The sequence below is a fragment of the Lathamus discolor genome, unplaced genomic scaffold (genome assembly GCF_037157495.1).
Source record: "Lathamus discolor isolate bLatDis1 unplaced genomic scaffold, bLatDis1.hap1 Scaffold_1033, whole genome shotgun sequence".
NCBI classification, from domain to species: domain Eukaryota; kingdom Metazoa; phylum Chordata; class Aves; order Psittaciformes; family Psittacidae; genus Lathamus; species Lathamus discolor.
This window is the reverse complement of record NW_027069117.1, coordinates 393-25,762: the sequence shown is the minus strand read 5'-3', so window position 1 is coordinate 25,762 and position 25,370 is coordinate 393. Positions and strand designations below refer to the sequence as shown.

General features: G+C 59.1%; 3 protein-coding genes across 3 annotated transcripts; all 3 read right to left on the bottom strand.

The window, feature by feature from the left end:
- Window positions 1–102: 102 nt before the first annotated feature.
- Window positions 103–14,103, bottom strand: HSD3B7 (hydroxy-delta-5-steroid dehydrogenase, 3 beta- and steroid delta-isomerase 7). The gene is made up of 8 exons (XM_065664269.1): window positions 13,755–14,103; window positions 11,469–11,610; window positions 8,397–8,549; window positions 6,878–6,986; window positions 5,854–5,953; window positions 4,264–4,426; window positions 674–1,055; window positions 103–168 (listed from the first exon to the last, which is right to left on the bottom strand). Exons 1-8 carry the CDS (start codon window positions 13,797–13,799, stop codon window positions 156–158), a joined length of 1,107 nt encoding a protein of 368 aa, XP_065520341.1. The 5' UTR covers window positions 13,800–14,103; the 3' UTR covers window positions 103–155.
- LOC136006218 (shematrin-like protein 1) lies at window positions 7,003–8,328 on the bottom strand. The gene is given in 7 exon segments (XM_065664265.1): window positions 7,003–7,168; window positions 7,170–7,488; window positions 7,559–7,756; window positions 7,816–7,924; window positions 7,926–8,038; window positions 8,041–8,146; window positions 8,149–8,328. Coding segments are annotated over 7 exon segments (1,191 nt in total).
- A 287-nt stretch (window positions 14,104–14,390) lies between the features above and the next one.
- On the bottom strand, window positions 14,391–24,327 carry LOC136006222 (histone-lysine N-methyltransferase SETD1A-like). The gene is given in 8 exon segments (XM_065664271.1): window positions 14,391–19,533; window positions 19,625–19,762; window positions 21,009–21,128; window positions 22,754–22,803; window positions 22,806–22,863; window positions 23,819–23,899; window positions 23,901–24,020; window positions 24,295–24,327. Coding segments are annotated over 8 exon segments (774 nt in total). The 3' UTR covers window positions 14,391–19,359.
- Between the last annotated feature and the right edge of the window lie 1,043 nt (window positions 24,328–25,370).

Sequence of the window (25,370 nt, the reverse complement as noted above, 5' to 3'; positions counted from 1 at the left end):
GCTGCGGCCAATCAGAGGCGAGGGGCAGGGCTTGGTCCCAGCTGCGGCCAATCAGAGGCGAGGGGCAGGGCTTGGTCCCGGCTGCAGCCAATCAGAGGCGAGGGGCGGGGCTCGGTCCCGGCTGCGGCCAATCAGAGGTGAGGGGCGGAGCTTGATCACTGCTGGGTGCTGGAGTGGGGGGCACAGATCAGGGGCGGAGCCAAAACGCGGCCGGGATCAGGATTCAAGCCCCAACCGGACCCGATCCCCCCATGGTAGGGACACACCCGACCCCATTGACCCCCATTGACCCCCACTGATCCCCATTGACTCCCATGGACCCCCACTGACCCCCATTGACTCCCATTGACCCCCATTGACCCCCACTGACCCCCATTGCCATTGACCCCCATTGCCCCCCATTGACTCCCATTGCCCCCCATTGACTCCCACTGACCCCCATTGACCCCCATTGCCTGCCATTGACCCCCATTGCCCCCCACTGCCGCCATCCACCCCCATTGCCCCCCATTGACTCCCACTGACCACCATTGCCTGCCATTGACCCCCATTGCCCCCCACTGCCGCCATCCACCCCCATTGCCCCCCATTCGCCCCCATTGCCCCTCATTGACTCCCATTGCCCCCCATTCGCCCCCATTGACCCCCCACTGCCCCCCATCCCCCTCCTTACCCCTCGAGCCCCCTCGCCCAGGCCTCGGTGCGCGCCCTCGCCTCGGGCCAGGAGTAGAGGGGCCGGTAGCCGAAGCTGCGCAGGGCCTTGTCGGTGCGCACCGAGAAGGGGGTGGAGCCCACGGCCAGGGTGTAGGGGGTGAGCAGGGGGGCGAAGAGGGGCAGGAGCCGGCCCAGGGCCGCGTTGAGCAGGGCCAGGAGCCGCAGGAGCCCCAGCGGGGGCCAGGGCCGGCGCTGGGGCCGCAGCCCCAGCACCAGGGCGCTGAACTCCTCGTAGGCCGCGTAGGGGGAGGCGTCGTAGCAGAAGAAGGCCTGGCCCGAGAGCGAGGCGGGCGAGCGCAGCGCGGCACGGGCCGCCAGCACGTGCATCCAGGCCACGTTGCCTGCGGGGGGGGGGGGGGACAGGGGAGGCGATATGGGGTGCTATGGGGAGATATGGGGGTGCTATGGGGAGATATGGGGAGATATGGGGTGCTACGGGGAGATATGGGGTGCTACGGGGTGCTATGGGGCGATATGGGGCGCTATGGGGTGCTATGGGGGTGCTATGGGGCAATATGGGGTGCTATGGGGGTGCTATGGGGTGATATGGGGTGCTATGGGGTGCTATGGGGCAATATGCGGGTGCTATGGGGTGCTATGGGGCAATATGGGGCGCTATGGGGTGCTATGGGGCGATATGGGGTGCTATGGGGGTGCTATGGGGCAATATGGGGTGCTATGGGGGTGCTATGGGGTGATATGGGGTGCTATGGGGTGCTATGGGGCAATATGCGGGTGCTATGGGGTGCTATGGGGCAATATGGGGCGCTATGGGGTGCTATGGGGCGATATGGGGTGCTATGGGGGTGCTATGGGGCAATATGGGGTGCTATGGGGCGATATGGGGGTCCTATGGGAGTGCTATGGGGCAATATGGGGCGCTATGGGGTGCTATTGGCGATATGGGGTGCTTTGGGGTGCTATGGGGGTGCTATGGGGCAATATGGGGTGCTATGGGGGTGCTATGGGGAGATATGGGGTGCTATGGGGTGCTATGGGGCAATATGCGGGTGCTATGGGGTGCTATGGGGCAATATGGGGCGCTATGGGGCGCTATGGGGAGATATGGGGTGCTACGGGGTGCTATGGGGTGATATGGGGTGATATGGGGCAACATGGGGTGCTAGGGGGTGCTATGGGGTGCTAGGGGGTGCTATGGGGCAATATAGGGTGCTATAGGCCAATATGGGGCACTATGGGGCAATACGGGGCAATATGGGGTGCTATGGGGCAATATGGGGTGCTATGGGGCAATATGGGGCAATATGGGGTGCTATGGGGTGCTACGGGGTGATACAGGGTGCTGTGGGCTGATATGGGGTGCTATGGAGGTGCTATGGGGCACTATGGGGCAATATGGGCTGCTATAGGGGCACTATGGGGCACTATGGGGCAATATGGGGTGCAATGGAGGCAGTATGGGGCACTATGGGGTGCTATATGGCAATGTGGGGCAATATGGGGCAATATGGGGGCTTTATGGAGAGGGGAGGTGCTGGGGGCTCTATGAGTCTCTATGGGTCAATATGGGTTGCTATAGATCTATATGGTGTACCATGAGTCTCTATGAAGTCTCTATGGGGTCTCTATGGTGTCTCTATGGTATCTCTATGGTGTCTCTATGGTATCTCTATGGCGTCTCTATGGTGTCTCTATGGTGTCTCTATGGTGTCTCTATGGTGTCTCTATGGCGTCTCTATGGCGTCTCTATGGTGTCTCTATGGTGTCTCTATGGTATCTCTATGGTGTCTCTATGGTGTCTCTATGGTATCTCTATGGTGTCCCTATGGTATCTCTATGAGATCTCTATGGTGTCTCTATGGTGTCTCTATGGTATCTCTATGGTGTCTCTATGGTATCTCTATGGTGTCTCTGGTGTCTCTATGGTATCTCTATGGTGTCTCTACGGTATCTCTATGGTACCTCTATGGTATCTCTATGGTGTCTCTATGGTGTCTCTATGGTATCTCTATGGTATCTCTAGTCTCTCTATGGTGTCTTTATGGTGTCCCTATGGTATCTCTATGAGATCTCTATGGTGTCTCTATGGGGTCTCTATGAGATCTCTATGGTGTCTCTATGGTATCTCTATGGTATCTCTATGGTGTCTCTACGGTGTCTCTATGGTGTCTCTATGGTATCTCTATGGTGTCCCTATGGTGTCTCTATGGGGTCTCTATGAGATCTCTATGGTGTCTCTATGGTGTCTCTATGGTGTCTCTATGGTGTCCCTATGGTATCTCTATGAGATCTCTATGGTGTCTCTATGGTGTCTCTATGGTGTCTCTATGGTGTCTCTATGGTGTCCCTATGGTGTCTCTATGGGGTCTCTATGGTATCTGTATGGTGTCCCTATGGTGTCTCTATGGGGTCTCTATGAGATCTCTATGGTGTCTCTATGGTGTCTCTATGGTGTCCCTATGGTGTCCCTATGGTGTCTCTATGGGGTCTCTATGGTGTCTCTATGGTGTCTCTATGGTATCTCTATGGTGTCTCTATGGTGTCTCTATGGCGTCTCTATGGTATCTCTATGGTGTCTCTATGGTGTCCCTATGGTGTCTCTATGGGGTCTCTATGGTATCTGTATGGTGTCCCTATGGTGTCTCTATGGGGTCTCTATGAGATCTCTATGGTGTCTCTATGGTGTCTCTACGGTGTCTCTATGGTGTCTCTATGGTGTCCCTATGGTGTCCCTATGGTGTCTCTATGGGGTCTCTATGAGATCTCTATGGTGTCTCTATGGTATCTCTGGTCTCTCTATGGTGTCTCTATGGTGTCTCTATGGTGTCTCTATGAGATCTCTATGGTGTCTCTATGGTATCTCTATGGCGTCTCTATGGCGTCTCTATGGTATCTCTATGGTGTCTCTATGGTGTCTCTATGGCGTCTCTATGGTGTCTCTATGGTATCTCTATGGTGTCTCTATGGTATCCCTATGGTGTCTCTATGGTGTCTCTATGGTGTCTCTATGGCGTCTCTATGGTGTCTCTATGGCGTCTCTATGGTGTCTCTATGGTATCTCTATGGTGTCTCTATGGTATCTCTATGGTGTTTCTATGGCGTCTCTATGGTATCTCTATGGTGTCCCTATGGTATCTCTATGAGATCTCTATGGTGTCTCTATGGTGTCTCTATGGTGTCTCTATGGTATCTCTATGGTATCTCTATGGTGTCTCTATGGTGTCTCTATGGTGTCTCTATGGTGTTTCTATGGCGTCTCTATGGTATCTCTATGGCGTCTCTATGGTGTCTCTATGGTGTCTCTATGGTATCTCTATGGTGTCTCTATGGTGTCTCTATGGTATCTCTATGGTGTCCCTATGGTATCTCTATGAGATCTCTATGGTGTCTCTATGGTGTCTCTATGGTGTCTCTATGGTATCTCTATGGTATCTCTATGGTGTCTCTATGACGTCTCTATGGTGTCTCTATGGTATCTCTATGGTACCTCTATGGGGTCTCTATGGTGTCTCTATGGTGTCTCTATGACGTCTCTATGGTGTCTCTATGGTGTCCCTATGGTGTCTCTATGGTGGGGCCTGCACTCACCTGCATAGACCCGTCCGTGCTCAGCGTGCGGCGGCAGCGCGCAGCGCAGGCGCCCCCCAGCGGCGCGGCCCCTCCGGTACAGCCGCTCCAGCAGGGGGTGCCGCTCCCCATAGATCCCGGTGGGGCGCAGCGCGACCGTCACCAGGCGAGCGCCCCCACGCACCTGTGGCCGGCACCGCTCAGAGACCCCCAGAGACCCACAGGGACCCATAGAGACCCATAGAGACCCATAGAGAACCCATAGAGACCCATAGAGACCCACAGAGACCCCACAGAGACCCCATAGAGACCCCTAGGGACCCATAGAGCCCCCATAGAGACCCCTAGGGACCCATAGAGACCCCATAGCGACCCATAGAGACCCCATAGCGACCCATAGACACCCACAGAGACTAGAGAGACCCATAGAGACCCATAGAGACCCCATAGAGAAGACCCCATAGAGACCCGCAGAGACCCATAGAGACCCATAGAGCCCCTTGAAGACCCACAGAACCCCACAGAGACCCATAAAGCCCCATAGAGACCCCCAGAGACCCCATAGAGACCCCACAGAGCGCCATAGAGACCCCATAGAGACCCATAGACCCCCCCACTGAAACCCATAGAGCCCCATAGACTCCCATAGACAGGGTCCCCACCATAGAGACCCACAGACCCCCCCACAGAACCCCATAGACAGGGTCTCCCACATAGATCCCCACAGCCCCCCCCATATAAGCCCATAGAGAGGTTCCCCCCCCCATAGAACCCCATAGACCCCCCCATAGACCAAGAGCCCCCCACAGACTGGGATCCCCCCATAGACAGAGACCCCCCCCCCATAGACAGGGACTGCCCCACAGAACCCCATGGAAACCCCCCATAGACAGAAACCACCCCATAAAAACCCATAAAGATCCCTGCATAGACAGGGACTGCCCCATAGAACCCCAAAGACCCCCCCCATAGACAGCAACTGCCCCATAGAACCCCACAGAGACCCCCCCCATAGACAGGGACTGCCCCATAGAACCCCATAGGGACCCCCCTGTAGACAGGGACCACCCCATAGAACCCCATAGAGACCCCCCCCAATAGACAAGAACCGCCCCACAGAACCCCATAGAGACCCCCCCATACAGGAACCGCCCCATAGAACCCAACAGGGACCCCCCGCCCCCCATACACAGGAACCGCCCCATAGAACCCCATAGAGACTCCCCCATAGACAGGAACCACCCCATAGAACCCCATAGAGACCCCCCCCATAGACAGGGACCACCCCATAGAACCCCATAGAGACACCCCCCATAGACAAGAACCACCCCATAGAACCCCATAGAGACCCCCCCCATAGACAGGAACCACCCCATAGAACCCCATAGAGACCCCCCCCATAGACAAGAACCACCCCATAGAACCCCATAGAGACCCCCCCATAGACAGGGACTGCCCCATAAAACCCCACAGAGACACCCCCCCCATAGAGACCCCCCCCAATAGAACCCCATAGAGACCACCCCATAGACAGAGACCTCCCCCATAGACAAGATTCGCCCCATAGAACCCCATAGAGACCCCCCCACATGTGGGTCTCCCCCCACTCACGAGGCTGCCATTGGCCTCCAGCACCAGGCGCTCGGCCTGGGCCTTGCTGCGGGGATAGGGCTCCGTGTGGCGTGTGGGGTAGGGCGAGTCCTCATGCCCCCTATGTGTGGGGCAGGGGGTCAGCGTGGGGCAGGGGGCCCGCTATGGGGCAGGGGGGCCGCTATGGGGGAGGGGTCCCGCTGTGGGGTGGGCGGGTGCCGCTATGGGTCACAGAGGTCCCACTATGGGGTGGGGGGGGGGTCCCACGGGTCCTGCTATGGGGCAGAGAGGTCTCGCTGTGGGGGCAGGGGTCCTGCTGTGAGGTGGCAGGTGTCCCACTATGGGGCAGGGGGTCCCACTATGGGGCACGGGGGTCCCACTATGGGGCAGGGGGGTCCCACTATGGGGCCCCGCTATGGGGCACGGGATCCCGCTGTGTGGCAGGGATCCTGCTATGGGGCAGGGGGGTGCCACTATGGAGGAGGGGGGTCCCACTATGGGGCCCCGCTATGGGGCAGGGGTCCTCCACTATGGGGCAGGGGTCCCTCTATGAGGCAGGGGTCCCGCTATGGGGCAGTGGGGTCCCACTATGGGGCAGTGGGGTCCCGCTATGGGGCAGGGGGGTCCCACTATGGGGCTGGGGGTCCCACTTTGGGGCAGGGGTCCCGCTATGGGGCAGGGGGGTCCCACTATGGGGCAGGGGTCCCGCTATGGGGCAGGGGTCCCGCTATGGGGCAGGGGTTGCGCTGTGGGGCAGGGGTCCCGCTGTGGGGCAGGGGTCCCCCACTATGGGGCAGGGGTCCCGCTATGGGGCAGGGGGGTCCCACTATGGGGCAGGGGGGTCCCACTATGGGGCAGGGGTCCCGCTATGGGGCAGGGGTTCCTGCTATGGGGCAGGGGGGTCCCACTATGGGGCAGTGGGGTCCCACTATGGGGCAGGGGTCCCGCTATGGGGCAGGGGGGTCCTGCTATGGGGCAGGGGGGTCCTGCTATGGGGCTGGGGGGTCCCACTATAGGGCAGGGGGGCCCCGCTGTGGGGCAGCACCTGAGGAAGGGGTCCCCGCGCGTGTTGGGCCCCACCACCTCCATGCTGCTGGTGTAGATGAGGCAGCGAACGCCCCGCGCCCGGCACCCGGCAATGACATTGCGGGTGCCTGGGGGGGACACGGGTCAGGGACACAGCGCCCCATAGAGCCCCATAGAAACCATAGAGCCCCATAGAGACCCCATAGAGCCCCACTGAGCCCCATAGAGAAACCATAGAGCCCCATAGAGACCATAGAGCCCCACAGAGAAACCATAGAGCCCCACAGAGAAACCACAGAGCCCCATAGAAACCATAGAGCCCCATAGAAACCATAGAGACCCCATAGAGCCCCATAGAAACCATAGAGCCCCATTGAGCCCCATAGAGAAACCATAGAGCCCCATAAAAACCATAGAGCCCCACAGAGCCCCATAGAGAAACCATACAGCCCCATAGAAACCCTATAGAAAAATCATAGAGCCCAACAGATACACTATAGCGCCCCATAGAGAAACCATAACGCCCCATACAGAAACTATAGTGCCCCATAGATACCCCATAGAGTCCCAAAGGCACCCCATAGTGCCCCATAGATACCCCATAGAGCCCCAAAGGCACCCCATAGATATGCCATAGAGCCCCAAAGGTACCCCATAGTGCCCCATAGAGCCCCAAAGGCACCCCATAGTGCCCAATACCCCATAGAGCCCCAAAGGCACCCCATAGATACCCCATAGAGCCCCAAAGGCACACCATAGAGCCCCAAAGGCACCCCATAGATACCCCATAGTGCCCCATAGATACCCCATAGAGCCCCAAAGGCACCCCATAGATACCCCATAGAGCCCCAAAGGCACCCCATAGATATGCCATAGAGCCCCAAAGGTACCCCATAGTGCCCCATAGAGCCCCAAAGGCACCCCATAGTGCCCAATACCCCATAGAGCCCCAAAGGCACCCCATAGATACCCCATAGAGCCCCAAAGGCACCCCATAGAGCCCCAAAGGCACGCCATAGATACCCCATAGTGCCCCATAGATACCCCATAAAGCCCCAAAGGCACCCCATAGAGCCCCAAAGGCACCCCATAGATACCCCATAAAGCCCCAAAGATACCCCATAGAGCCCCAAAGGCACCCCATAGAGACCCAAAGGCACCCCATAGTGCCCCATAGAGCCCCAAAGGTACCACATAGTGCCCCATAGAGCCCCAAAGGCACCCCATAGTGTCCCATAGAGCCCCAAAGGCACCCCATAGATACCCCATAGAGCCCCATAGGTACCCCACAGATACCCCATAGTGCCCCATAGACACCCCATAGTGCCCCACAGATACCCCATAGAGCCCCATAGAGACCCAAAGGTACCCCATAGATACCCCATAGAGCCCCAAAGGCACCCCACAGATACCCCATAGAGCCCCAAAGGCACCCCACAGATACCCCACAGAGCCCCACAGATACCCCATAGAGCCCCATAGGTACCCCACAGACACCCCATAGTGCCCCACAGATCCCCCCCAGCCCCGGCTCTCACCCTGCACGTTGACCCTGGCGATGGCCTCGGGGCTGGCTCTGCCCCACACGTCCACGAGGGCGGCGCTGTGCAGCACCACGTGGGCCCCCTCCAGCGCCCGCCCCACGGCGCCCGCGTCCCCCACGTCCCCACGCAGCAGCCGCACGCGGGCACCTGGGGGGCACGGCGGGGGGGGGGGGGGGAGTCACATGTGGGGCACCCCCCACCCCCAAACACAACAGCGGGGTCCCATTGGGTGCTGAGCTCCTATTGGCTCCCACTGGGCTCTGAGCTCCCCATTGGCTCCCATTGGGCTCTGAGCATCCCCATTGGCTCCCATTGGGCTCTGAGCTCCCCATTGGCTCCCATTGGCCTCTGAGCTCCCCATTGGCTCCCACTGGGCTCTGAGCATCCCCATTGTCTCTCATTGGGTGCTGAGCCCCACATTGGGTTCTAAGCTCCCCATTGGCTCCCACTGGGCTCTGAGCTCCCCATTGGCTCCCACTGGGCTCTGAGCTGCCCATTGGCTCCCACTGGGCTCTGAGATCTGCATTGGCTCCCATTGGCCTCTGAGCTCCCCATTGGCTCCCATTGGGCTCTGAGCATCCCCATTGGCTCCCACTGGGCTCTGAGTTCCCCATTGGCTCCCATTGGGCTCTGAGCTCCCCATTGGCTCCCATTGGGCTCTGAGCATCCCCATTGGCTCCCATTGGGCTCTGAGCATCCCCACTGGCTCCCATTGGATGCTGAGCATTCTGATCTCCCCATTGGCTCCCATTGGACGCTGACGCCCCCATTGGCTCCCATTGGGCTCTGAGGCCCCCACTGGGCTCTGAGCTCCCCATTGGCTCCTATTGGGCTCTGAGCTCCCCATTGGCTCCCATTGGGCTCTGAGCACCCCCATTGGCTCCCACTGGGCTCTGAGCTCCCCATTGGCTCCTATTGGGCTCTGAGCTCCCCATTGGCTCCCATTGGGCTCTGAGCATCCCCATTGTCTCTCATTGGGTGCTGAGCCCCACATTGGGTTCTGATCTCCCCACTGGCTCCCATTGGGCTCTGAGCATCCCCATTGGCTCCCACTGGGCTCTGAGCTCCCCATTGGCTCCTATTGGGCTCTGAGCTCCCCATTGGCTCCTATTGGGCTCTGAGCTCCCCATTGGCTCCTATTGGGCTCTGAGCATCCCCATTGGCTCCCACTGGGCTCTGAGCATCCCCATTGGCTCCCACTGGGCTCTGAGCTCCCCATTGGCTCCTATTGGGCTCTGAGCTCCCCATTGGCTCCCACTGGGCTCTGAGCATCCTCACTGGCTCCCATTGGGTGCTGAGCCCCACATTGGGTTCTAATCTCCCCATTGGCTCCCACTGCGCTCTGAGCTCCCCATTGGCTCCTATTGGGCTCTGAGCTCCCCATTGGCTCCCACTGGGCTCTGAGCATCCTCACTGGCTCCCATTGGGTGCTGAGCCCCACATTGGGTTCTAAGCTCCCCATTGGCTCCCACTGGGCTCTGAGTTCCCCATTGGCTCCCACTGGGCTCTGAGCTCCCCATTGGGCTCTGAGCATCCCCATTGGCTCCCATTGGGCTCTGAGCTCCCCATTGGCTCCCATTGGCCTCTGAGCTCCCCATTGGCTCCCACTGGGCTCTGAGCATCCCCATTGTCTCTCATTGGGTGCTGAGCCCCACATTGGGTTCTGATCTCCCCACTGGCTCCCACTGGGCTCTGAGCATCCCCATTGGCTCCCATTGGGCTCTGAGCTCCCCATTGGCTCCCACTGGGCTCTGAGCTCCCCATTGGCTCCCACTGGGCTCTGAGCATCCTCATTGGCTCTCATTGGGTGCTGAGCCCCACATTGGGTTCTAAGCTCCCCATTGGCTCCCACTGGGCTCTGAGCTCCCCATTGGCTCCCACTGGGCTCTGAGCTGCCCATTGGCTCCCACTGGGCTCTGAGATCTGCATTGGCTCCCATTGGGCTCTGAGCTCCCCATTGGCTCCCATTGGGCTCTGAGCATCCCCATTGGCTCCCACTGGGCTCTGAGCATCCCCATTGGCTCCCACTGGGCTCTGAGCATCCCCATTGGCTCCCACTGGGCTCTGAGCATCCCCATTGTCTCTCATTGGGTGCTGAGCCCCACATTGGGTTCTGATCTCCCCACTGGCTCCCATTGGGCTCTGAGCATCCCCATTGGCTCCCACTGGGCTCTGAGCTCCCCATTGGCTCCTATTGGGCTCTGAGCTCCCCATTGGCTCGGAGCTCCCCATTGGCTCCCACTGGGCTCTGACGCCCCCATTGGGCTCTGAGCATCCCCATTGGCTCCCATTGGGCTCTGAGCTCCCCATTGGCTCCCATTGGGCTCTGAGCTCCCCATTGGCTCCCACTGGGCTCTGAGCTCCCCACTGGCTCCCACTGGGCTCTGAGCATCCCCATTGGTTCTCATTGGGCTCTGAGCTCCTCATTGGCTCCCATTGGGTGCTGAGCCCCACATTGGGTTCTAAGCTCCCCATTGGCTACCACTGGGCTCTGAGCTCCCCATTGGCTACCACTGGGCTCTGAGCTCCCCATTGGCTCCCATTGGGCTCTGAGCTCCCCATTGGCTCCCATTGGGCTCTGAGCATCCCCATTGGCTCCCACTGGGCTCTGAGCATCCCCATTGGCTCCCACTGGGCTCTGAGCCTTCTGATCTCCCCATTGGCTCCCATTGGACGCTGACGCCCCCATTGGCTCCCATTGGGCTCTGGCCCCCACTGGGCTCTGAGCTCCCCATTGGCTCCTATTGGGCTCTGAGCTCCCCATTGGCTCCCACTGGGCTCTGATCTCCCCACTGGCTCCCATTGGGCTCAGAGCATCCCCATTGGCTCCCATTGGGCTCTGAGCTCCCCATTGGCTCCCACTGGGCTCTGAGCATCCTCATTGGCTCCCATTGGGTGCTGAGCCCCACATTGGGTTCTAAGCTCCCATTGGCTCCCACTGGGCTCTGAGATCTGCATTGGCTCCCATTGGGCTCTGAGCATCCCCATTGGCTCCCACTGGGCTCTGAGCCCCCATTGGGCTCTGAGCCCCCATTGGCTCCCCTGGCCCCCCGGCGCCGCCGTTACCGTGCCCAGGGGGGATCACTTGGGGGTCAGGGTTGAGGTCGAACACGCGCAGCTCCCGCAGCTCCGGCTCCCGCTCCAGCAGCAGCTGCACCAGGTGCGAACCCAGGAACCCGCAGCCGCCCGTCACCACGTACACCAGGCCCTGCGCCCCACAGCGCACCCACAGCGTCACCCCATAGGGCACCCATAGTGTCACCCCATAGGGCACCCATAGCGTCACCCCATAGGGCACCCCATAGCTTCACCCCATAGCTTCACCCCATAGGGCACCCATAGGGCACCCGTAGTGTCACCCCATAGGGCACCCCATAGCTTCACCCCATAGGGCACCCATAGCGTCCCCATAGCGTCACCCCATATGGCACCCATAGCGTCACCCCATAGGGCACCCACAAGGCACCCATAGCGTCACCCCGTAGGGCACCCATAGGGCACCCATAGCGTCAACCCATAGGGCACCCACAGGGCACCCACCGCATCACCCCATAGGGCACCCACAGGGTCACCCCATAGGGCACCCATAGTGTCACCCCATAGAGCACCCATAGCATCTCCTTATAGGGCTAACGTCACCCCATAAAGCAACCATACCATCACCCCATAGGGCACCCACAGCATTACCCTATAGGGCACCCATAGCGTCACTCCATAAGACACCCATAGCATCACCCCATAGATCAACCCATAAGGCACCCATAGTGTCACCCCATAGGGCACCCATAGCGTCATCCCATAGGGCACCCACAGCGTTACCCCATAGGGCACCCACAGCGTTACCCCATAGGGCACCCCATATGGCACCCATAGCGTTACCCCATAGAACACCCTATAGAGCACCCCATAGAGCACCCCATAAGAGACCCCACAGAGCACCCCATAGAATAACCTGACAGAGCATCTCATAGTGCACCCATAGAGCACATCATAGGTGACCCCCCGGAGCACCCCACAGTGTACCCTATAGTGCACCCCACAGCATAACCTCATAGCGTCGCTCTATAGCATTCCTCCATAGTGTTTCCCCATAGTATGAGCCCATAGCATCACCCCATAGTGTCACCCCATAGCATCCCCCATAGTATGACCCCATAGCTCCCATAGCCCCAAAGACCCCTTAGCCCCATAGCTCCCATAGCCCCCACAGCCCCATAGCTCCATAGCTGCCATAGCCCTCATAGACTCCTACAGCCCCATAGCCCCCATAGCTCCCATAGCCCCCATAGCCCTCATAGACTCCTATAGCCCCATAACTCCCATAGCCCCTCATAGCTCCCATAAGCTCCCATAGCCCTCATAGCCCCCATAGGCCCCTCATAGCCCCCCATAGCCTCATAGCCCTCATAGGCTCCCATAGGCTCCCACAGCCCCCATAGCACCCCATAGCCCCTCATGGCCCCATAGCCCCCATAGGCTCCCATAGCCCCACAGGCTCCAATAGCCCCCATAGGCTCCCATAGTCCCACATAGCCCCCCATATCCTCGTAACCCCCCATAGGCTCCCATAGCCCCCTCACAGCCCCACAGCCCCCCATAACCTCATAGCTCCCATAGGCTCCCATAGTCCCATAGCCTCTCATAGCCCCATAGCTCCATAAGCTCCCATAACTCCCATAGCCCCACAGGCTCCAATAGCTCCCATAGGCTCCCATAGCCCCTCATAGCCCCCATATCCTCATAGCTCTCATAGCCCCCATAGGCCCCTCATAGCCCCATAGCTCCCCATAGCCTCATAGCTCCCATAGCCCCCCATATCCTCATAGCCCCTATAGGCTCCCATAACTCCCATAGCCCCACAGGCTCCAATAGCCCCCATAGGCTCCCATAGCCTCCATAGCCCCCCATATCCTCATAGCCCCCATAGGCCCCTCATAGCCCCATAGCCCCCCATAGCCTCATAGCCCCCCATAGGCTCCCATAGCCCCCCATATCCTCATAGCCCCCCATAGGCTCCCATAGCCCCCCATATCCTCATAGCCCCCCATAGGCTCCCATAGCCCCATAGGCTCCAATAGCCCCCACAGGCTCCCATAGCCCCCCATATCCTCATAGTTCCCCATAGGCCCCTCATAGCCCCATAGGCTCCAATAGCCCCCATAGGCCCCTCATATCCCCATAGCCCCCCATAGCCTCATAGCCCCTTTAGGCTCCCATAGCCCCATAGGCTCCAATAGCCCCCACAGGCTCCCATATCCTCATAGTTCCCCATAGGCCCCTCATAGCCCCATAGGCCCCCCATAGGCCCCCCATAGCCCCACACCCCCCATAGCCGCGGGTCCCCCCCCGGACCTGCTCCTCCGTCCCGCTCTCTCCGTCCCCTCCGGCTCCCTCCATGGCTCCTGCGGGTCAAGGCCGCAGGCGGGGGGGGGGGCCGGGGAGGGAGCGGCACATCCGGGTCCCTGCGGGGCGGAACAGGCCGGGGAGGCCTCAAGCGAGACATCGGTACCGGATCCGCCGCCATCGGAGCCCCGCGGACGGGAAATGGGGGTCACGGCGGGTACCGGGGCCCCCCCCGGGGCTGGAGGGGCCCCCCCGGGGCTCGGGAGCGGAACGGGGCGGGCGGATGGCGGCGGATGGCGGCGGATGACGGGGGAGGAACATGAAGGCCTCGTCAAGATGGCGGCGGTTGCTGTGGTAACGCGAGGCCACGCCCACCCACCCGCCCGCCCGCCCGCTCCACGCTCGCCTCTCATTGGCTCCCCGCCCGCTCACCCCACCCTCGCGCCTCATTGGCTCTCCAAGCCCCACCCCTCCAACGAGGCCACGCCCCCCGCCCCCCCCTCCCCCCGGCCCCCCCCGCCAATGACGGGGGGGGGGGGGGGGAACCCCAAAACCTGGCGATTTCAACCCAAAACCGTGCTCCCCCCCACCCCGAGCTGCCCCATATCGGGGTGCCCCCCCCCCCCCCATGACGCGAGGCCTCCCAAAGCTGAACGGTCACTTTATAAAAAGGGGGGGCCCGGGGGGGGCCCCCGATATGGACACTATGTACAGGGGGGGGGGATGTACAGAGCGGGGCGAGGGGCGGGGCCTCCGCTAAGCCCCGCCCACACCCAACCCCCCCCCCCCCCCTTTTGCCCTCCCCCCCCCCCAAGGGTTTCTACAAGAAACAGCCGAGGAGGAGGAGAAAGGGGGGGGGGGGGGGGGAGGGGAGTGGTGACGTCACGGTGATGACATCACTGGGGGTGGCGGTGAGGTCACAGTGGTGGCCAGAGGTCAATGGAGGTGGCCACAAGTCAACTGTGGGGCCTTCCTCAATCCAACGATGGTGGCCATAGGTCAATGGAGGCGGCCATAGGTCAATGCAGGCGGCCATAGGTCTATGGTGGTGGCCATAGGTCAATGGTGGTGGCCACAAGTCAATGGAGGTGGCCATAGCTCTACGGTGGTGGCCACAGGTCAATGGTGGTGGCCACCTCAACCCAGCTACGGTAGCCACAGGTCAATGCAGATGGCCACAAGTCAACTGTGGGGCCTTCCTCCACCCAACGATAGTGGCTATAGGTCAGTGGTGGTGGCTACAAGTCAATGGTGGTGGCCACCTCAAGCCAACCACAGTGGCCATAGATCAATGGCAGTGGCCACGAGTCAATGGAGGTGACCACCTCAACCCAACAATGGTGGCCACAGGTCAATGGTGGTGGCCACAGGTCAATGGTGGTGGCCACAAGTCAACTGAGGTGGCCATAGGTCAACGGAGGTGACCACCTCAACCCAACAACGGTGGCCACAGGTCAATGGTGGTGGCCACCTCAACCCAACGATGGTGGCCATAGATCAATGGCAGTGGCCACAGGTCAATGAAGGTTGTCAAAAGTCAGTAGAGGTGGCAACCTCAACCCAACAATGCTGGCCACAGGTCAATGGAGGTGGCAACCTCAACTCAACTATGCCCTAACCCAAACTTGGTGGCCCCACATCAACTGTGGTGGCCACCTCAATGCAACAGTGCTAACTACACTCCAACCATGATGACTACCTCAACCCAACTACGGTAGCCACAAGTCAACGGAAGGGGTCATAGGTCAGTGGAGGTGGCCATAAGGCAATTGACGTGGTCACAGGTCAATGCAGGTGACTATATCAACCCAACCATGGTGGCCACAGGTCAGTAGAGGTGGTCACAAGTCAATGGAGGTGGCAACTTCAACCCAACAATGATGGCCACAGATCAAGGGAGGTGGCCACAGGTCAATGGAGGTGACCTCCTCAATGCAACCATGGTGCCCAGAGGTCAATAGAAGTGGCCACAAGTCAATGGAGGTGACAACCTCAACTCAACGATGGTGGCCACAAGTCAACAAAAGTGGCCATAGGTCAAAGGAAGTGGTCATAGGTCAATGGAGGTGGCCATAAGTCAATGGAGGTGGCAACCTCAACCGAATGATGGTGGCCACAGGTCAATTGCGGTGGTCACAAGTCAATGGATGTGGTCACAAGTCAATGGAGGTGGCCATAGGTCAATGGAAGTGACCTCCTCAACCCAACCATGGTGGCCACAGGTCAATGGAGGTGGCCACAAGTCCATAGAAGTGGTCACAAGTCAATAGAGGTGGCCACAGGTCAATGGAGGTGGCCACAGGTCAACGGAGGTGGTCACAAGTCAATGGAGGTGGTCACAAGTCAACGGAGGTGGTCACAACTCAATGGAGGTGACCTCTTCAATCCAACCATGGTGGCCACAGGTCAATGCAGTTGGCCACCTCAACTCAACCATGGTGGCCACAAGTCAATGGAGGCGGCCACAAGTCAACGGAGGTGGGCACAAGTCAATGGAGGTGGCCACAAGCCAGTGAAGGTGGTCACAACTCAATGGAGGTGGCCACAACTCAATGGAGGTGACTTCCTCAATCCAACCATGGTGGCCACAGGTCAATGGAGGTGGGCAGAAGTCAATGGAGGTGGCCACAGGTCAATGCAGTTGGCCACCGCAACTCAACCATGGTGGCCACAAGTCAATGGAGGTGGGCACAAGTCAACGGAGGTGGGCACAAGTCAACGGAGGTGGGCACAGGTCAACGGAGGTGGTCACAAGTCAATGGAGGTGGCCACAAGCCAGCGAAGGGTGGTCACAACTCAATGGAGGTGACCTCCTCAATGCAACCATGGTGCCCAGAGGTCAATAGAAGTGGCCACAAGTCAATGGAGGTGGCAACCTCAACCCAACGATGGTGGCCACAAGTCAACAAAAGTGGCCATAGGTCAAAGGAAGTGGTCACAAGTCAATGGAAGTGGCAACAAGTCAATGGAGGTGGCCATAGGTCAATGGAAGTGACCTCCTCAACCCAACCATGGTGGCCACAGCTCAATGGAGGTGGCCACAGGTCAACGGATGTGGTCACAAGTCAACGGAGGGTGGTCACAAGTCAATGGAGGTGGTCACAGGTCAATGGAGGTGGTCACAGGTCAATGGAAGTGGTCACAAGTCAATGGAGGTGGTCACAAGTCAATGGAGGTGGTCACAGGTCAATGGAGGTGGTCACAGGTCAATGGAGGTGGTCACAGGTCAATGGAAGTGGTCACAACTCAACGGAGGTGGTCACAAGTCAATGGAGGTGGTCACAAGTCAATGGAGGTGGTCACAAGTCAATGGAGGTGGTCACAAGTCAATAGAGGTGGCCACAGGTCAACGGAGGTGGTCACAAGTCAACGGAGGTGGGCACAGGTCAATGGAGGTGGCCACAAGTCAATGGAGGCGACCTCCTCAATCCAACCATGGTGGCCACAGGGCAACGGAGGTGGGCACAGGTCAACGGAGGTGGGCACAGGTCAACGGAGGTGGGCACAGGTCAACGGAGGTGGCCACAAGCCAGCGAAGGTGGTCACAACTCAATGGAGGTGGCCACAACTCAATGGAGATGACCTCCTCAATCCAACCATGGTGGCCACAGGTCAATGGAGGTGGCCACAGGTCAATGCAGTTGGCCATCTCAACTCAACCATGGTGGCCACAAGTCAATGGAGCAGGCCACAAGTCAATGGAGGTGGCCACAACTCAATGGAGGTGACCTCCTCAATCCAACCATGGTGGCCACAGGTCAATGGAGGTGGGCAGAGGTCAATGCAGTTGGCCACCTCAACTCAACCATGGTGGCCACAAATCCATGGAGGTGGTCACAAATCCATGGAGGTGGTCACAAGTCAGTGGAGGTGGTCACAAGTTCAATGGAGGTGGTCTCAAGTCAACGTAGGTGGCCACAAGTTGATGGAGATGGCCAGAAGTCAATGGAGGTGGCCACAGGTCAATGGAGGTGGGCACAACTCAATGGAGGTGGGCACAACTCAATGGAGATGGCAACGTCAACCCAACCAAGGTGGCCACAAGTCAATGGAGGTGGCCACAAGTCAATGGAGGTGGCCACAAGTCAATGGAGGTGGCCACAGGTCAATGGAGGTGGCCACAGGTCAATGGAGGTGGGCACAGGTCAACGGAGATGACCTCCTCAACCCAACCATGGTGGCCACAGGTTAATGGAGGTGGCCACAGGGCAATGGAGGTGGCAACAAGTCAATGGAAGTGGCCACAGGTCAATGGAGATGACCTCCTCAACCCAGCTATGGTGGCCACAGGTCAATGGAGTTGGCCACAAGTCAACGGAGGTGATCACAAGTCAATGGAGGTGGTCTCAAGTTAATGCAGGTGGCCATAAGTCAATGCAGGTGGCCACAAATTGATGGAGGTGGCCACAACTCAATGGAGGTGGCCACAGGTCATTGGAGGTGGCCACAGGTCAATGGAGGTGGCCACAGGTCAATGGAGATGGCCTCAAGTCAATGGAGATGACCTCCTCAACCCAGCCATGGTGGCCACAGGTCAATGGAGGTGGCCACAAGTCAACAGAGGTGGTCACAAGTCAATGGAGGTGGTCTCAAGTCAATGCAGGTGGCCACAAGTTGATGGAGATGGCCAGAAGTCAATGGAGGTGGCCACAGGTCAATGGAGGTGGGCACAACTCAATGGAGGTGGGCACAACTCAATGGAGATGGCAACGTCAACCCAACCAAGGTGGCCACAAGTCAATGGAGGTGGCCACAGGTCAATGGAGGTGACCTCCTCAACCCAACCATGGTGGCCACAGGTTAATGGAGGTGGCCACAGGGCAATGGAGGTGGCAACAAGTCAATGGAAGCGGCCACAGGCCAATGGAGATGACCTCCTCAACCCAGCTATGGTGGCCACAGGTCAATGGAGGTGGCCACAAGTCAACGGAGGTGATCACAAGTCAATGGAGGTGGTCTCAAGTCAATGGAGGTGGCCACAAGTCAATGCAGGTGGCCACAAGTTGATGGAGGTGGCCACGACTCAATGGAGGTGGCCACAGGTCAATGGAGGTGGGCACAACTCAATGGAGATGGCAACGTCAACCCAACCAAGGTGGCCACAAGTCAATGGAGGTGGCCACAAGTCTATGGAGGTGGCCACAGGTCAATGGAGGTGGCCACAGGTCAATGGAGGTGGCCACAGGTCAATGGAAGTGACCTCCTCAACCCACCCATGGTGGCCACAAGTCAATGGAGGTGGCCACAGGTCAACGGAGGTGGCCACAACTGAGTGGAAGTGGCCACAACTCAATGGAGGTGGCCATAGGTCAATGGAGGTGGCCACAGGTCAATGGAGGTGGCCACAAGTCAATGGAGGTGGCCACAGCTCAATGTAGGTGGCCACAGCTCAACGGCGGTGGCCACAACTCAACGGCGGTGGCCACAACTCAACGGCGGTGGCCACAACTGTGTGGAAGTGGCCACAACTCCACGGATGTGACCTCCTCAACCCACCCCTGGTGGCCACGACTCAACGGCAGCGCCCTCCTGCCCCCCCCACCTCCATGGCCTCACCCCCCCCCCCCCACTGTCCCCATCCCCGTGGGTCGGTGGCCCCCGCTTGCCCGCGGGCTCAGTTGAGGCTCCCTCGGCAGCTCTCGGTGCGGCACAGGCAGGGGATCTTGGTGTCCTCGATGGGGAACTTGTAGTCGTAGGTGATCTCCTCGTTGACGCCGATGGGCTGCTTGGAGTAGATGACGATCTTCTTCTGCGCCTCGATGGTGATCACCTTGGCGTAGCAATTGGGCTGGAAGAGAGCAGGAAGGGGGGGGGAAAGGGGGCTCAATGTGGGGCAGGGGATGTGGGGTGGGGTGAGGGCTATGGGGGCGGGCGCTCACGGTGCAGCAGTGGTTGATGAAGCGCGCCAGGTTGCCGCACTTGGTGGCGTCGATGATGGTGTCGTGGTCGACGCGGAAGAGGTAACTGCTGCCGATGCCCTCCTGCGCGTAGCGCTTCTCCCGCATGTCCGCCACCACCTGTGGGGCGGCCGCGATGGGGGGGGGGGGGTCAAGAGAGGGGACTTAGGGGGTGGGTGGGGGTCTCTATGGGGTGGTTGGGGGTCAATGGAAGTGGTCGGGGGTCAATGGAGTTGGTTGCGGGTCAATGGAGGGGATGTGTGGGGTGCTGGGGGGGTCAATGGAGGTGCCCATGGGGTGGTTGGGGGTCAAAGGAGGGGACTTAGGGGGAAGTTGGGGGTCTCTATGGGGCGGTTGGGGGTCAATGGAGGTGGTCGGGGGTCAATGGAGTTGGTTGCAGGTCAATGGAGGGGATGTATGGGGCGGTTGGGGGTCAATGGAGGGGTCTCCATGGGGTGCTCGGGGGTCAAAGGAGGGGACTTAGGGGGTGGTTGGGGTCTCTATGGGGTGGCTGGGGGTCAATGGAGGTGGTCGGGGGTCAATGGAGTTGGTTGCAGGTCAATGGAGGGGATGTATGGGGCGGTTGGGGGTCAATGGAGGGGTCTCCATGGGGTGCTTGGGGGTCAATAGAGGGGTCTTAGGGGGTGGTTGGGGGTCTCTATGGGGCGGTTGGGAGTCAATGGAGGTGGTCGGGGGTCAATGGAGTTGGTTGCGGGTCAATGGAGGGGATGTATGGGGTGCTGGGGGGTCAATGGAGGTGCCCATGGGGTGCTTGGGGGTCAATAGAGGGGACTTATGGGGTGGTTGGGGGTCTCTATGGGGTTACTTGGGGGTCAATGGAGGTGCCCATGGAGTGCTTGGGGGTCAATAGAGGGGACTTATGGGGTGGTTGGGGGTCTCCATGGGGTGGTTGGGGGTCAATTGAGGTGTCCATGGGGTGGTTGTGGGTCTCTATGGGGTATTTGGGGGTAATTAAATATGGGGGGAGTGGACTTATGGGGTGGTTGGGGTCAATGAAGGTGGTTGGGGGTCAATGGAGGTGCCCGTGGGGTGGTTGGGGGGTCAATAGAGGGGACTTATGGGGTGGTTGGGGTTCTCTATGGGGTACTTGGGGGTCAATTGAGGTGGTTGGGGGTCAATGGAGGTGCCCATGGAGTGCTTGGAAGTCTCCATGGGGTGGTTGGGGGTCAATGGAAGGTACTTATGGGGTGCTTTGGGGTCAATGGAGGTGCCCATGGGGTGCTGGGGGGTCTCTCTGGGGCAGTGTGGGTCTCTATGGGTCACTACAGGACAGTGTGGGTCTCTCTGGGGCAGTGTGGGTCTCTATGGGTCACTATGGGGCAGTGTGGGGCGCTGTGGGTCTCACCTGGCGGATGTTCTGCCCCACATACTCGATGACCATCTCATCGGCCGCAATGGGCTCCATGGCAAAGAGCCCCCACTCATGGATGCGGCTGCGCCCGAACCGGAGGCGCTTCTTCCGGAACTGGGGAACAGGGAAAACAGGGATAACAGGGACAACAGGGATAACGGGGATAACGGGGGTAACGGGGGATAACGGGGACAACAGGGATAACGGGGGTAACGGGGACAACAGGGATAACGGGGGTAACGGGGACAACAGGGATAACGGGTGGTAACAGGGGTAACGGGGATAACGGGGATAACGGGGGTAACGGGGGGTAACGGGGACAACAGGGATAACGGGGATAACAGGGATAACAGGGACAACGGGGACAACGGGGATAACAGGGATAACAGGGAAAACAGGGATAACGGGGATAACAGGGATAACGGGGAAAACAGGATAACAGGGATAACATGGGTGACATGGACAGCATGGAGAGCATGGATAACATGGAGAGCATGGATAACATGGAGAGCATGGAGACATGGAGAGCATGGGTGACATGGAGAGCACGGATAACATGGACAGCATGGAGAGCATGGAAAACATGGATAACATGGGTGACATGGGTATCATGGACAGCATGGAGACATGGATAACATGGACATGGAGACATGGACATAGAGAACATGGATATGGAGAACATGGATATGGAGACATGGACATGGAGAACATGGACATGGAGATATGGACATGGAGAACATGGACATGGAGAACATGGATATGGAGAACATGGACATGGAGAACATGGACATGGAGACATGGATATGGAGACATGGACATGGAGACATGGACATGGAGAACATGGACATGGAGAACATGGACATGGAGACATGGACATGGAGAACATGGACATGGAGAACATGGACATGGAGATATGGAGATAGAAAACATGGATATGGAGAACATGGACATGGAGACATGGACATGGAGAACATGGACATGGAGAACATGGACATGGAGATATGGAGATAGAAAACATGGATATGGAGAACATGGATATGGAGACACGGACATGGAGAACATGGACATGGGAACATAGATATGGAGAACACGGATATGGAGACATGGACATGGAGAACATGGACATGGAGAACATGGATATAGAGACATGGACATGGAGAACATGGACATGGAGAACATGGACATGGAGAACATGGACATGGAGAACATGGATATGGAGAACATGGACATGGAGACATGGACATGGAGACATGGACATGGAGAACACGGACATGGAGAACATGGATATGGAGAACAAGGACATGTGAGAACATGGACAAGGACAACATGGATATGGAGACATGGACATGGAGAACATGGACATGGGGACATGGACACGGAGAACATGGACACGGAGAACATGGACATGGAGACATGGATATGGAGACATGGATATGGAGACATGGATATGGAGACATGGATATGGAGAACATGGACATGGAGAACATGGACATGGAGACATGGATATGGAGAACATGGATATGGAGACATGGACATGGAGACATGGATATGGAGAACATGGACATGGAGACATGGATATGGAGACATGGACATGGAGAACATGGACATGGAGAACATGGACATGGAGACATGGATATGGAGAACATGGACATGGAGAACATGGACATGGAGAACATGGACATGGAGACATGGACATGGAGAACCCGGACCAGGAGAACCCGGCCGTGGGCCGCGCGCACCTTGAGCTGGTTGAGCTTCAGGAGGTCGCTGTCCAGCAGCGCCGTGGAGCGATGGCGCTGAGGAGGCGCCGCTGCTCCGAGCGCCGCTCCGAGAGGACGCGGTTGGGACCCTGCAAGGGGGGAGCAGGAGCAGGATCAGGCCCCGGCACCGGGAATGGTGGGGCTGGGACATTGGGGTGGTGGGGCCATGGTGGTGGTGGGGCCGTGGTGGTGGTGGTGGGGCCATGGTGGTGGTGGTGGGGCCGTGGTGGTGGTGCTGGGGCCATGGTGGTGGTGGTGGGGCCGTGGTGGTGCTGGGGCCACGGTGGTGGTGGTGGGGTCATGGTGGTGGGACCATGGTGGTGATGGTGGGGCCATGGGGATGGTGGGTCCATGGTGGTGGTGATGGGACCATGGTGGTGGTGGTGGGGCCGTGGTGGTGGTGGTGGGGGCGTGGTGGTGCTGGGGGGCCATGGTGGTGGTGGTGGGGCCATGGTGGTGGTGGTGGGGTCATGGTGGTGGTGGTGGGGCCATGGTGGTGGTGGTGGTGGGGCCGTGGTGGTGGTGGTGGGGCCGTGTTGGTGGTGGTGGGGTCATGGTGGTGGTGGTGGGGCCATGGTGGTGGTGGGGCCATGGTGGTGGTGGGTGGGGCCATGGTGGTGGTGGTGGGGTCATGGTTGTGGTGGGGCCATGGTGGTGGGGCCATGGGGATGGTGGGGCCGTGGTGGTGGTGGTGGGGCCATGGTGGTGGTGGTGGGGCCGTGGTGGTGGTGGGGCCATGGGGATGGTGGGGCCATGGGGATGGTGGGGCCATGGTGGTGCTGGGGCCATGGTGGTGGTGGTGGGGTCATGGTGGGACCATGATGGTGATGGTGGGGCCATGGTGATGGTGGGTCCATGGTGGTGGTGATGGGACCGATGGTGGTGGTGGTGGGACCACGGAAATGGTGGGACCGTGGTGGTGGTAGGTCCATGGTGATGGTGGGGCCATGGTGCTGGTGATGGGACCATGGGGATGGTTCTGGGGCCATGGTGATGTGGGACCACGATGATGGTGAGACCAGCGTGATGGTGGTGGGACCTGACCTGTGTGTCGGGGGCCTGGGGGTGCCGCTGCTGGTGGGGGTGCAGGTACCGGTCCTTCTCCCTCCGGCTGATGGGGTAAAAAGCCTTCGCTGCGGGCGCTGCCCGTGCGGTGACACCGGAGCTGCGGCCACCGGCGCGGCCACCGCGGGCTGCTGGGCCTGGTCAGTGCGGGGGGGGTCAAGGAGCAACGGCACCACCGGGGCTACAGCAGCCACCAAAGGGACCCAAAACCCATCCCATGGCCCCAGCACCCATCCCTGCATCCCCATCCCCACATCCCCATCGCCCATCCCTGTATCTCCATCACTGTCTCCATGTCCCCATCCCCATCTCCCCAACCCCATCCCCACGTCCCCATCACCTATCCCTACATCTCCATCACCTTCTCCATGTCCCCATCACCACCTCCATCACCCATCCCTACATCTCCATGTCCCCATCCCCATGTCCCCATCCCCATCCTCATGTCCCCATACCCATGTTCCCATCTCCATCTCCATGTCCCCCATCTCCACGTCCCCATCCCCATCCTCATGTCCCCATAACCCATGTCCCCATCACCACCCCCACATCCCTATCCCCATCACCATGTCCCCTTCCCCATCTCCTTGCCGTCACCAACCCCACATCCCCATCACCATCCCCATGTCCCCATCACCTTCTCCACATCCCCATCACCACCTCCATCACCCATCCCTACATCTCCATCACCATCTCCATGTCCCATCTCCATGTCCCCATCCCCATGTCCCCATCACCATCCTCATGTCCCCCATCACCAACCCCACGTCCCCATCACCACCTCCATCACCCATCCGTACATCTCCATCTCCATCCCCATGTCCCCATCCCTGTCCCCATCCCCATCCCCACGTCCCCATCCCCATCCCCATGTCCCCATCCCCATCTCCATGTCCCCATCACCATCCTCATGTCCCCATCCCCATGTCCCCATCCCCATCCCCATGTCCCCATCACCATCCCCATGTCCCCATCACCATCCCCATGTCCCCATCACCATCCCCATGTCCCCATCACCAACCCCACATCCCCATCACCACCTCCACCACCCATCACTACATCTCCATCATCATCCCCATGTCCCCATCCCCATCTCCATGTCCCCATCCCTGTCCCCATCCCCATCCCCATGTCCCCATCACCATCCTCATGTCCCCATCCCCATCCCCATGTCCCCATCCCTATGTCCCCATCCCCATCTCCATCACCATCCCCATGTCCCCATCACCATCCCCATGTCCCCATCACCATCCCCATGTCCCCATCACCAACCCCACATCCCCATCACCACCTCCACCACCCATCACTACATCTCCATCATCATCTCCATGTCCCCATACCCCATCTCCATGTCCCCATCCCTGTCCTCATCCCCATCCCCATGTCCCCATCCCCATCCTCATGTCCCCATCACCATCCTCATGTCCCCATCCCCATCTCCATGACCCCATCACTATCTCCATGTCCCCATCCCCATGCCCCCACCACCCCCCCCCCCCTCCAGGATATCCGTGTGCCTGCACCCAATGGG

What these genes read in the sequence shown, in the direction of transcription:
- HSD3B7 (XM_065664269.1), bottom strand. Translation starts at nt 13,799, where the DNA reads ATGGAGGGAGCCGGAGGGGACGGAGAGAGCGGGACGGAGGAGCAG. An exon ending in AGAGCGGGACGGAGGAGCAG is followed by an intron (nt 11,611 to 13,754) that starts GTCCGGGGGGGG and finishes TGTGGGGCGCAG; the next exon opens with GGCCTGGTGTACGTGGTGAC. An exon ending in TGGAGGCCAATGGCAGCCTC is followed by an intron (nt 4,427 to 5,853) that starts GTGAGTGGGGGG and finishes TGCCGGCCACAG; the next exon opens with GTGCGTGGGGGCGCTCGCCT.